Raw genomic sequence first — 12,962 nt, 5'->3', positions numbered from 1 at the left:
TAAAAGACAGAGTCTCAGTACCTTTTTTGGTCCTGAGCTTCATGGAATTGTTTTTCCTATACATAAATTTTTAGCAGTCTCACATCTCACTTATTCTAAAAGACCCAGGATATTGGCCTTGAAATGGAAAATGTGCTTGAGTGTTTGCAAATACAAGCTTACACATCAATTTCACACAGCGTCTTTCCCTGATTAAACCTTTTCCCTACCTGGAGGATGCCCTCCCTCTGTCCCCACCTGGCTGCCGTTTTTATCCCACTTTCCCATCACGGTTTCCCCGGCATGTTCCCCAGTGCCTGGCACTGAACAACAGACACTCAACACTGATCTGCTAACTATTACTCAGCCATAAAAAAGAAGGCGATCTTGCCATTCATTGGTGACCCTGAAGGCATTATGTGAAGTGAATTAGGTCAGAGAGAGAAAGACAAATACTATATGATTTCACTTATATGTAGAATCTAAAAGAAAAAAAAAAATTGAATTCCTAGACACACAGAAATGGAAATGGAAAATTTCATGCTGCTTGACGCTAGGATCCTGCTCCCTGAGCGCCGGTGTGAATAGCAGGCAAGACCACCACAGTGCAGTAAGGCCCACAGGGCCCTCATGGGCACTCTGGGGGCACCGCAGGCGCGTGGGGATCTGGGCAGCTGGCCTCTTGCCTCAGCACGGAGCCTGGGCCCTCATGTTCTACTCAGACTTGAGCCTCCTAAGTTTCTGTAAACATCATTTAGCTCTTCCCCTTTTTACAATTGAAAAGGTGATATAAATGCACTGAAAATGTTTATGACGGCATTACAAGCTAAACCTGCTGTTTTCTATTGTTCTCCTTTGAAAATAGATTATAATTATTTCTCTGTTCTTCTTTCTTGAGTGTTCAGGTTCCAGAATCCGTGTAAGAGAAAGGATTATCATCCAGATCTCTTAATAGTCCAGTTATGTACAAATAATCTGTTTTATCGCATAAAAATCCAGGGACAATCCTTGTCTGTGCCCTCAAATAATGATTTTCAACCTTTTTGAAGTTCCCGCTCTTCTCCCAGCCATGTCTGCTCGACGCATCTGGAAAAAGCACGGGCTCGGGAGTGTGAAAGATCGAGGAGAGCGATTCTCCTCCCTTGTCTTTTCCTTCAGGCTCTATGAATACATGTGTTTGGTCCTGGAGGAAGGCTCTCTAGAAAGAATTTATAGGATTTTAAATGCCATTGAATTGAGTGACCATTAGCGAAAAGGATATGGGTCTATTGATCTGGATATATTGGGTTTAGCCGAATGCTCCTTGGCAAGCTGCTGCTGGCTTTCAGTTCCTGGCCCCGGGGACAGGCAGGCTGCCTCCTAACATCAGCACACATCTTTGGGAAGATAGCCGGGGTGCACCACATTTTGGCCTGTCCCCTAAATCCCTGCAGGTTTTCCCCCAGTTCCTTGAAAGCCCATTTGCACCTGAGTTAAGGCAGCAGCAAGGTTAGCGGTGGTGGGGCGGGCAAGACGGCCTGAGGCTCTCCCCGGTGTCCGTTGGGGAGCCAAGCTCTAGGTAGACATCCTGAAGGGACTCTCTGGGAGCAGCTGAGAATCTGGCCACTCGGGCTGACTTGATGAAACCTAAGGTATTATACGGGGGTGAGCTGGTGCAGCAGTAGTGACCAACAAAGTCAGGGGCTAGAAATAATGAGAAGCAAGACCCCTTGGAGCTGGTGGAGCCCCTGTGGCTTCCACCTATAAAAAGGCGAGGCCAAAACCTGTACCCGAGGGTCATTTATTTAGCAGATAACTGTTTCTTGTTGTTTTTGTTTTTGTTCTGGTTCTGTTTATTTATTTCTCCTTTGAGGTATCAGTGACATAGAGCACTTCATTAGTTTCAGGTGTCAAACATGTTTATAGACCTTGTGAGATGACCCCCCCCCCACGTAGGTCTAGTTACCATCCCTCACCACACCGACTTACAGAATATGTTTCTTGTAATAAGGACTTTTAAGATCTACTGTCAGCAACTTTTCAGATATGCAATGTGATATTATTAAGTGTGACCGCCATGCTTGTATTATGTCCTCAGGACTTACTTGCTTTATAACTGGAAGTTTGTGTCTTTTGACCCCCTTCACCCATTCCACACCCTCCCCCACCCCCACCTTTGCCAGTCACTGGACTGTTCTCTGTGTCTAGGAATTCAGAATTTGGGGGGTTTTTTTTAGATTCTACATATAAGTGAAATCATATAGTATTTGTCTTTCTCTCTCTGACCTAATTCACTTCACATAATGCCTTCAGGGTCACCAATGAATGGCAAGATCGCCTTCTTTTTTATGGCTGAGTAATAGTTAGATCAGTGTTGAGTGTCTGTTGTTCAGTGCCAGGCACTGGGGAACATGCCGGGGAAACCGTGATGGGAAAGTGGGATAAAAACGGCAGTCAGGTGGGGACAGAGGGAGGGCATCCTCCAGGTAGGGAAAAGGTTTAATCAGGGAAAGACGCTGTGTGAAAGTGATGTGTAAGCTTATATCTGCAAACACTCAAGCACGGAGAGCGGGGGAAGGACTGTGAGAGCAGAGGGAAACCCCAGAGGCCACAAGCTGGAGCTGGCCTTGGGGGGATCAGCATGGATGAAGCTGGATAGCAAGGCCAGGTGGGCGGCCAGGTGGGATCTGCCACAGACAAGGAACTGGGTTCTATGCCAGTCACACCGGGAAGCCGTGGGGGAGGAAAAGGGCACCTTTGTGGAGGTCACTGGAGATGTGGATGACTTCAGCTGCACTGTCAGCAGTCCCAAAATTAGTTGTAGGTGTTGCTGGGAAGGGTCAGAGGTCACTGTAGCCCTCCCCGCAACCCATCCCAGGGTTTTGAAATGCAGAGTAGGAAGAGAGGGTTTCCAGGCTGTCATTGGACCTAAGCTGTCCACTGCGGCAGATCTGTCATCTGGGGGTTGAGGCTGAGAAGTCATAGTCATGTCACAAAACACACCTTGTCGTTGCATGAGAAACGATTGCTCCTTTTGTTTAATTGGTGAGATAGCCTTCCCCACTACCTAGCTACCCTGTCTCACTCAGGAAGTAGCTGAAATAATAGCATATTTTCGTTGATGAAATGAAACCCAAGTCCCCTAGAAATGATTTCGTTTTCTGGGACGGACCATTTGGACCATCAGAATACTTCGTCATTGAATATTCTCTTTTTGTCTGTCTCTTTTCTCCTCTGCGCCTCCCCAGATGAAGTCATAACCTCTCACGGGGCGATTGAAGCAGACAAAGACAACGTGCGTCAGGAGCCCTACTCCCTGCCGCAGGGTTTTATGTGGGACACCCTGGACTTGGGTAACGCCGACGTGGTGAGTGACGCTCTTGAGCGCAACAGCTGCCCTCGCACACATTGCTTCGGGGGGCGGGGGTTGCGAGCACCATAGACAGGACACTCGCTTGCTCTTGTAGCTCAAGGAGCTGTACACACTGTTAAATGAGAATTACGTGGAAGATGAGGAGAGCGTGTTCCGGTTTGACTACTCGCCCGAGTTCCTGCTGTGGTGAGTCAGGCCGGCCGCCAGGGGGCGCCCCGGGCGCGGGCAGTCAGGGCGGCGTGACTCGGTCTCTCCCTGGGTTCTTGGACACTAACCGGCGCCAGTTTTCCTCGTCTGCTTTGACTTCAGGGCCCTGCGTCCCCCGGGCTGGCTCCTGCAATGGCACTGTGGGGTCCGAGTGTCTTCGAACAAAAAACTAGTAGGGTTCATAAGTGCCATTCCAGCAAACATTCGGATTTATGACAGGTACCTATTAAACTTGTCCGTGTCGGTTTCTTTTCCAGGAATTGCTGTTACAATAGGCTTTTTTTTTTTTTAAGATTTTATTTATTTATTTGACAGAGAGAGAGAGAGAGATCACAAGTAGGCAGAGAGACAGGCAGAGAGAGAGGGGGAAGCAGGCTCCCTGCTGAGCAGAGAGCCTGATGCGGAACTCGATCCCAGGACCCTGAGATCATGACCTGAGCCAAAGGCAGAGGCTAAACCCACTGAGCCACCCAGGAGCCCCAGGAGAGAGATTTTATAAGAAATATTTTTATCCACAGGATAACTAATGTTGCATTTTTGCTCTGGATCTCTGGCCCAGAAAGTCAGAGATCTAATGCATAGTAGGGTTGTTTACCTTTCAGTGTATTTGGGTTAGTTTCTTTGCTGCTAAAAAGCATTTGATGTCAAGGAGTCTCTGTGCCACATGGAATGCCTGCATATCTAGAACCAGAGCAGGGAATGGGCTTTGAAACTCTGCAAGGTTTACTGGAGCTCAGAAAAACACCAGCTCTCCTCTGATCAGGGCACCTCTCCGGATCCTAGGAATTGCGTTATACTCCAAAGTAACATCTTAACCAGATTGTGCAGCTGGGTGACCCAGTTAGTGTCCTAATTGTGTACATTACAGAAAAAAAAAAAAAAAACCACACAGATGTAGAAACTTTGAGGCACATCTTACCTATTTTCCAAAGTAAAAACTTAGAAACAAAAAGTCTTAAATTTATTTAGGACACGGGGGTTTGGGTCTCCATGGCCTAGAGTTATAATCATTTTAGCAAGGGATCTGGGGACTAGTGTATTCATCTGAACTTGTGAAATGCCTAAATGGTGGGCTATTTTTCTTAAATATTATGTTGAGGGGGGATCTTTCAGTTTCTTATTTTAAATGTCATGGGTGTTGTCTTATTTTTAAAAATGTTTTCGTTGTACGTCCCCTCCAGTTTTTGACATCTTTCTCGTTCTTAGTGTGAAGAAGATGGTAGAAATCAACTTTCTTTGTGTTCATAAGAAATTGAGATCAAAACGGGTAGCCCCAGTGTTAATTCGAGAAATAACCAGAAGAGTGAACCTGGAAGGGATTTTTCAGGCCGTCTATACAGCTGGAGTGGTTCTTCCTAAGCCGGTGGCCACCTGCAGGTAACAGCACCTCGAGCCTTGCCCCCCTGCTGTGTTGCTACCAGTTTTTATTCTCACATGTAATTTGTGGATTTGGGCTTACCTGGTATTATGTAGTTGGTTGGGTAGCACAGGGGAAACCAGACCCAAGAAACACTGTGACCAGTGTTCTTTCCAGCTTGCCATATAACTTTGTGATTAAAAAAAAGGAGGGGGGGAATCTCTACTTTTTAACATTTTCTGGCTAATGATGCTGGTTCTCTATTTCTTTGTACCTTCCGTTGGAAAGACCAGTGCTGCCTCTCCCTTGGGGAAACCCAGGGCATTGTGATCTTGAAACATCCAGCCTGCTAGCATTTTCTTTCCTTCCAGGCACTCAGGTTTATACCAAGCTGTGCCCTGGCTGTCAGAGAACTGTTCCAAATGCTTGATAAACACCAGTTGAGAAGCCCAAACAAACTTGTTTGCTGAGAATAAGAAAAGGCTTAAACTCTGTTTTTATGACTTCATCTGTTCTTATCAAACTTTCAAAGGTTAATCCAGGGAGAAAATGGTTTATCAGATTAATCCCTGGACTAACCTGTTCCTAAAGCCTTGAGGCTTTATCTCTTGACTATTTTTGGCTCAAATAAGATGAAACTTTTGCTAAACATAACTACAAAAGGTAAAACTGTAATGACTATCTCCCATTAAATTATTCATAAATAACCTGAACATACTAAGACTTCTCGCAGGTGTGTTTTAATACAAATCATCTAGTACCTAAACTGGAATCGCTAAAGAAATTCAAGGTAGTTTCTCAAAAAGTTGTTTGCCTTGGTGTGGATTATATAAAAGTGACAGCTACTAATTTAGGGAGGATGTTTTCATATTTTTAAACTTTTTGGTCTGTTTTCTGTAGAATCAGCACTGGTCATTAAATACTTGCAGACTGGGCATTTTTTTAAACTTTATTTTGCAATTTTATGATTGCTCTTTACTGAAAGAAATGAAAGGTCACAGACTACAAAGGAACATAACTAGGAAAGCAAGGACGTATTTCAGATTTAAAAAAACAGCTGATAAAATAATTATACAAGAGGAGGGCCGGCATCCAGCGCTGTGCTGGGGACATCATGAGTGTTTGAGTGTTTGTTAAATGCTTCTGCAACAGCTGAGCTGAGACAAAGAATAAGCAACTGGTAGCATTAGAAACCAATCAGATTTTGAAACCTTTATTGTATTCCAGATACTGGCATCGATCGCTAAACCCCAGAAAACTGGTAGAAGTGAAGTTTTCTCACTTGAGTAGAAATATGACTTTACAGAGGACAATGAAGCTCTACAGACTTCCAGATGTAAGTAAGAATGTTCCGCAGTTTTTGGAAGCTGTGACCTTAACTGAAGCTTTTAATGTAGAAAAGAGTTATTTGCAAGAGTCTTAAAAAACCAGCTCATGTGTTTGAGAATATGAATGTGTAACTTTTTGGAACTCTGGGCTAGGAAAAAGAGGGGTGCTGAAAACACCAGTTTTTTTGTTTTGTCTTAGTTTTTGTTGTTGTTGTTGTTGTTTTTTAAGGCTTTTTAAGTCTTCAGTTTATGGTTGGATGGGATTGAACTCAAGACATGTAAGTTTTGAAATTTCGAGTATGTAACATCTGTTACATAAGAAGTAAGAAAACTTGAGGCTTCTGATGCTATTTTAACAAAAGGAACTAAGGAATAAGGCTTAGTGGAGAGACCAAGGAAAGGAAATAATGTCTCACTAAATTATCGTTTTTTTTTAGGGGCACCTGGGTGGCTCAGTTAGTTAAGCGTCTGACTCTTGGTTTCGGCTCAGGTTGTGATCTCAGGGTGGTGGGATCAAGCCCTGAGTTTTCTCTGTGCTCACTGGGGAGTCTGCTTGAAAGGTTCTCCCTCTGCCCCCCCCCCACCACACCCTCTCTTGAATAAATAAATAAAATTTTAAAATATACACACATGTATAAAATATATATTCTATAAATAATATAACTATAATACAATAATATAAAATAATAAATAAATAATAAAATAATATAAACAAAATATAAATAAAAAATAAAATAAAATTCAATAAATAATATAAATAAAATAATAAAATAAATAAAATTTTAAAAATAAAATAAATAATTAAAATAAAAAATATATATAATAAAATGTGTTTTATAAATATACATATTATATATAAAATATATATGCATATATATTTTTTAAGATTTTATTTATTTATTAGATTGAGAGAGAAAGCATGAGTGGAGGGGAGAGCAGAGAGAGTGCAAAGCAGACCCCGCTGAGCAGGGAGCCTGACCTGGGACTCCATCCCAGGCCCTTGAGATTGTGACTGAAGTCGAAGGTAAATGCTTAACCAAATGAGCCACCCAGGTGCCCCCTCAAAAAAAAAATCTTAAGTTAGCAAGTTCCCAACATGCTAAGTTATCTCTTAATAGAGGAAAAGTTACATGTGCTTACCAGTGTTGCCTTTATTCAAGGCTTGGATGGTGTGTTAGTTATCTGTCGCTGTTGTGATAGATTACCACAAATTTAGCAGTTTAAAACACACATTTATTATCTCCTAGGTTCTGTGGGTCAGGAATCAAAGCCCAGCTTTCCTGGGGCCTCTGCCCCAGGGTCTCTCTTGAAGTTGCCATCAAGGTATCCCCTGGGGCTGGGTCTCATCTGAACACTTGACTGGGGATGGGTTCACCTCCAACTCACAGGGGTGTTAGCAGGCCTGAATTTTTGCTGGCATTTGGACTGAGAGCTTTAATTTCTTGCTGGCTGTCGGCCTGAGGCCTCCGTCAGTTCTTCGCCAAGTCAGAGTCCCCATAGGGTAGCAGCTGTGACAGAATGGCAGCTTGCTTCATCAGAACCAGTGAGGAAGTGAGTCTACAGAGATAGTCAGCTAGCAAGGTAGAAGTTAGAACCTTACGTAATCAGTGCTGGCAAGTGACATCCAGTCACTGTTGCTCTATATGTCACTGGTTAGAAGCAAGTCCTGGCTTCCACCCACACTCAGGAGGAGCACAAGGGTGTAAGCACCAGGAGGGGGCATCACCAGGGGGCCATCTTAGAATTTGTCTGCCACAGATGGGATCTTCCGTTTGAAGTTTTGATTTTGCCAGAGCTGTCCTTTCTCTTGGGCTGGTTAGAAGGTAGTTTCGTGACTATTTTAACTTGATTTGAGGGATTCCCGTGGAATGTCGCCATGTTCATCTCGAACACGGGGATGCCTTCTCTGCAGTGGCCTTTCTCTGTGTGGTGGACTCCACTTCTTTTTGTCTTCCGGCCAGTTGTGTGTTTACCGAGTTCATGTGAAGAGCTACGTGAACTGTTGTATTTTTTTCTAATGACGGACAGGAAACAACTGATTCTGACCTTAGGCAGAATTTCATGAGGAGAAAAGGGGAGGTGAGGAAACCAGATGTGGGAGATATCAGGACCATCATTCTGGAGCTTTGTAACCTGGCAGAAGGCCTCTTCTTCCCTTCAGTCTTACTGTCGTGGCAGACGGTGGGGCTCAGACTAATGAACCCACTGCCTCTGAGGCCAAGGAGGGAGGGGAAACCTAGACCAGAAGAAAGGAAAATAAAAAATCCAGGCAACATGACAGAGGAGGGTCCACAGGACCTGGGGAGGGGGAGCCAGCCCCTCATGCTGGAGTAACAGAAGGGAAGGTAGGCGTGTGGAGATGTGGACATGGAAGACATTCAGAGCAGTCACACTAGCAACGTGACATTGAATACTGACTGGCCAGGATTATTCTGACGCCAGGGGCAAGACCCAGAGTGACCCAAGGGGGACAGAGTCACACAGAGGCACAGGACACAGCTACAGTGAAACACGCCCCCTGCAGGCCTTTCTGTTTTCAGCAGCTTCCTTGCCAGCGGTTATAAAGACTTTGCCATCCAGGAGTGGAAATTAAATAAAAACTTCAGGTGTGCCGACTTTTTTCACTAGGGGCTAACGCTGTTCTCCTGTGGTCTCCCCAGTTCAGGTTCTTGAGCCTGAAGCCGTCCAGCTTGTGTGTAGGGAAAGCTCCCACTTCCATGTAGGCTGCCTAAAATGAGATGAAGTAGGAGTTTTAATACTTGTCATTGGTTTATTCGGGGTGATCAGACTTTGAGCTGCTGAGAGTCTTCTTGACTTTCGTTCCTCATCCTTTATGTTTTTACACAAAAATCAATCAACCAGGTAACAGCGTTAACAAGTTGGTAATAAATCACGGATCCGGCATTGGGAGCCCCCCCACCCCCCGCCCCGCCCTGACTCAGTAAAATGAAGTTTACAAAGTGCTCTCACGTGTGTGTATGTATTCATGTTATTCTTACAACAGCCTTTCAAAGCTGGTGTGTCCTGTCTGCATTTTGCAGATGAAGAGATTGGGGCTCACGCAGTTTGACACTTAGGCCCAGGCCTGTCACTAATATGTGGGGGACTTGGGATGCATGCCCCAGACATCAGGTTTCACCTGTTAGATCCCTTTGCTCCTGCTATCACCTCTCGCACACCTCCGGGGGCAGCATGGCCTGGTCCCACCAGGTGTCTCGCCATGTGGAGGTGAACACGAGAAAGCATGATTGTCGGGGTCCAAATAGCGCTCGTTGGCATGTTTCAGTCTCCTTCCCTGCTTTTAAGTCCTGGGGAAGGAGAGAAAAATGAAGAGTAAAATAATGGAGAAGAGAGGGTAGAAGAGCAAAGAGTACAGATATTAGGAAATCAGAAGGCACCCACTGAGCCACCTGGGATTGTGCCCTTTGAGTTAGAAGCTGGACAGTGCAGGGGCGCCTGGCCAGCTCAGTCAGTAAAGCTTGCAACTCTTGATCTCAGGGCTGTGAGTTCAAGCCCCGTGATGGGTGTAGAGATTACTTAAAATCGTTAAAAGAAAAACAAAAACAGAACAAAACAGGACAACAGCTTCCCCACACAGGGACCCAGTTGTGTGATTTAAGAACATTTTTGTACCCTTCAGCGTAAGGAAGAAGAACCTTCTTGCATACAGCTTTTGCTCTCTGGATCAGTCTCATCTTCTGATCCACTGTTACTCTTTCTGCTTACAGTGCCTGTTTTAGGTCTTGTTTGTGGACTTCTGAATATAAAGAGTTAACATCATTATGGCCACCGTTGTGCTAGACACTGGACATCCGTAGTTCAGCTGTTATTCAGGACAGTCCTAGGAGGGCAAGGCATTCTCCCCATTTCACGGAAGAGACCCGTGAAATTGGTCTGCACAGAATCATCATCTTCTAGTTAGGAGAGAACCACCCAGCGCCCACGCCCCCAGCCTCTGCTATCTGCAATGCTAAGGTCTTATCAAGAGTAATGCCTTTCCTTACCTTGTGAGCATCGGTTTGTTTTTTGTTTGCTGTTGAGCATTTTCTTTTTCTACTCTTTTTTTTAGGGGGGGCGGATTTTATTTATTTATTTGAGAGAAAGAGTATGAACAGGGAGGGGAGGGCAAAGGAAGATGGAGAAGCAGAATCCAGGCTGAGCAGAGAGCCCTACATGGGGCTCTGTCCCAGGACCCTGGGATCATGACCGGAGCTGAAAGTAGACACTTAACTGACTGAGCCCTCCAGGTGCCCCACTTCTGAGCATTTCCTTCCTTCCTTCCTTCCTTTTAAAGATTTTATTTGTTTATGAGAGACACAGAGAGAGAGAGGCAGAGAGAAAATCAGGCTCCCACTCTCCCACTTAGCAGGGGGCCTGATTGGGACTCGATCCCCAGAACCCTGGGATCATGACCTGAGCCGAAAGCAGATCCTTAACCAACTGAGCCACCCAGGGGCCCCACTTCTGAGCATTTTCAAACAAAGTTGGAATTTTTTTTTTTTTTTTTTTTTTTTTTGGTCAGTGCTCTTAAAGGTGAAGGAATTTAAAGCAGGCAAACAGCCAGAGTCACATTAATTGCCTGATGTTCTTCTGTGGTGTGGCAAGAAGGACGTGCTGGTGAAGACATGCTAAGACACATGGAGTTCTTCCTACAGTGAGTTGCAGTAGATGCTTTTTTTAGTGATTAGCGTCCTGCTGCTGCTTTTTAAATCAAATCCCCATAATCACTGCTTACATCTCTACTCTGGAATCTTGGCTCTGAGACAATTTACGCCACATAGTTTGACAGAGAACAACGCGGCTTCTGTTTTTTAATAGACCTCTGAGCCTTTTTTCCCGTATGCACTGATAAGCAGATTTTACACATATTTTGATGTACAGAGAGTCCCAACAAGTCATGCCTGCTAGTTGGACCCTGGGAAAGTGAGTCTGCCCGAGATAATAGAGTTTGCGTGTGAAATATGAGGCTTTCCCAGTCACTGGAAACAAACACTTTTTGTTTTTTTGGAATTTTCTGGAAACCACCTTCCTTTTTTGGGTTATGCCAAAACTTAGCATTTTTTTTTTAAATTTAGGCTTAACATTCTCCCCACCTTCTTTGTGGGGTCTTCTTTCTGAAGACCACAGCTGTAAATGAAGGGTTTATTTTATATTTTCAAATGTATTTCGTGCTTCTATAGATTTTTTTTTTTGGGAGAGTGAGACTTCACGATATTAGAAAGAAGCACATTTAGGCCCTGAGAGACATGGCCATTGTGAGTCAGCAAAAGTAAATATTATTCTCCTGTTTTCTGGGATCTTGGCTTTTTTTTTTTTTTTTTCCCTGTAGCTGATACAGTCTGATGTTCTCCTTTAAAAAAAAAAAAAAAAGCTTCTGTAAAAAAGCACTTCAAGAGCTTATAAATTGCCCAGTGCGTATACTTTCTCTCTGCCTGTTCGCCCAAACATACTGTTTCATGAAGTTTTCTGTCTCCCACTTTGACTACCTGTCATTCCGACCTTTGGAGACCTGACACAGCAGTTCTCAGAGTTGGTCCTGGGACCCCCAAGCAGTCCACGAGTTTAGCCCAATCCAGGGGGTGGGGATCTGTGACATCAACACTATTTTTATAATAATAGTGAGACAGAAAATGCATTTTTCACTTAATTACCCTACACATGTACTGTGGCATCTACCAGAGGCATTATGGAATGTGTGCTCCTGCGTTTTTTTGTTTTAAAGTTTTCTCAGTTTTAATTTCTAGTATGATAGGTGCAGGTGGATATAACCCACACACGCAGAACTCGCTGGGACTACTCCATGTTGAAGAGGGTAAAGGGGTGGGGGTGGGGCGGCGCCTGGGCGGCTCAGTTGGTTAAGCGACTGCCTTTGGCTCAGGTCATGATCCTGGAGTCCCAGGAACAAGTCCCACATCAGGCTCCCTGCTTGGCAGGGAGTCGGCTTCTCCCTCTGACCCTCCCCCTTCTCATGCTCTCTGTCTCTCTCTCAAATAAATAAATAAAATCTTAAAAAAGTAAAGGGGTCTCAGACAAAAATATTCGGGAACTGCTGCTTTAAGGGTGTCTGCTGGGCAAAAGATGTTGATTTTAGTGATTTTGCGGAATAAATACTCAGGAGAATATTGCTGAAGAGGAGTGTTTTGGTCTAGAAAGACGTCGGCGAGCTTGTTCTTCCTTTCTGAATGTCTACCTCACAGACACGCTGTCCTGTTGCTTTCACTAAAGACTCTTAATTGCTTGATATCATTGTTCCTGAACCAGTAACAGAAGAAAAAGCAGTTTACTATTGAACAGGGCTACTTAAGACTTTATTGAGGTCATCCTTGTAGCAGAAAATCATCTTTGTAAATGACTTTTTAAATACATTATTTCTGTATATGTAGTTTGGTTTTTCCTATTAGCATTTAGAAATGTATGTTTATTACATTTTCCAGTATTTGGAAATCACATAGGTTCCATCTTGCCATGAATCTCCAGTATAGAAGTGCTAACAAACACTAAAATTGGCCCAAGGAAACGAAAAAAAGAATTTTTGCCTGGCTCACACGTAAGTGCCAGGCCCAAGATTTGTCATCTTTGCGGAGCTGACAGTGACTTTTTTCCGTGCATGCAGTCTTCACGTACCTTACTGTGTAAATGTGGTTCGAAACATAGGAACTCATCCATTCATTCATTCATTCATTCATTCGGCTGTTTATTACCCTTCTTGCTTGGAAGAAGCGAGGGCCTGGAGATTTCT

The 12,962-nt window shown here is 44.1% G+C and overlaps 1 protein-coding gene across 4 annotated transcripts in view; it reads left to right on the top strand.

Annotated features, from left to right (window-relative positions):
* NMT2 (N-myristoyltransferase 2) overlaps window positions 1-12,962 on the top strand; it is a 66,470-nt gene that overhangs the window by 39,145 nt on the left and 14,363 nt on the right. For all 4 annotated transcript variants that reach the window (XR_013967268.1, XR_013967269.1, XM_080811308.1 and 1 more), the window contains 5 exons: window positions 3,207-3,325; window positions 3,426-3,517; window positions 3,641-3,757; window positions 4,745-4,915; window positions 6,123-6,231. Coding sequence is in view for 2 of the 4 variants with exons in the window: in XM_080811308.1 (XP_080667434.1) it covers window positions 3,207-3,325; window positions 3,426-3,517; window positions 3,641-3,757; window positions 4,745-4,915; window positions 6,123-6,231 (608 nt within the window). In the remaining 2 variants the exon portion in view is untranslated. The remainder of the gene's footprint in view (window positions 1-3,206; window positions 3,326-3,425; window positions 3,518-3,640; window positions 3,758-4,744; window positions 4,916-6,122; window positions 6,232-12,962) is intronic.

This window comes from Martes martes (assembly GCF_963455335.1).
Source record: "Martes martes genome assembly, chromosome: 8".
NCBI classification, from domain to species: domain Eukaryota; kingdom Metazoa; phylum Chordata; class Mammalia; order Carnivora; family Mustelidae; genus Martes; species Martes martes.
Note: the sequence above shows the minus strand (reverse complement) of the source record. Positions and strands in the feature narration are given on the sequence as shown.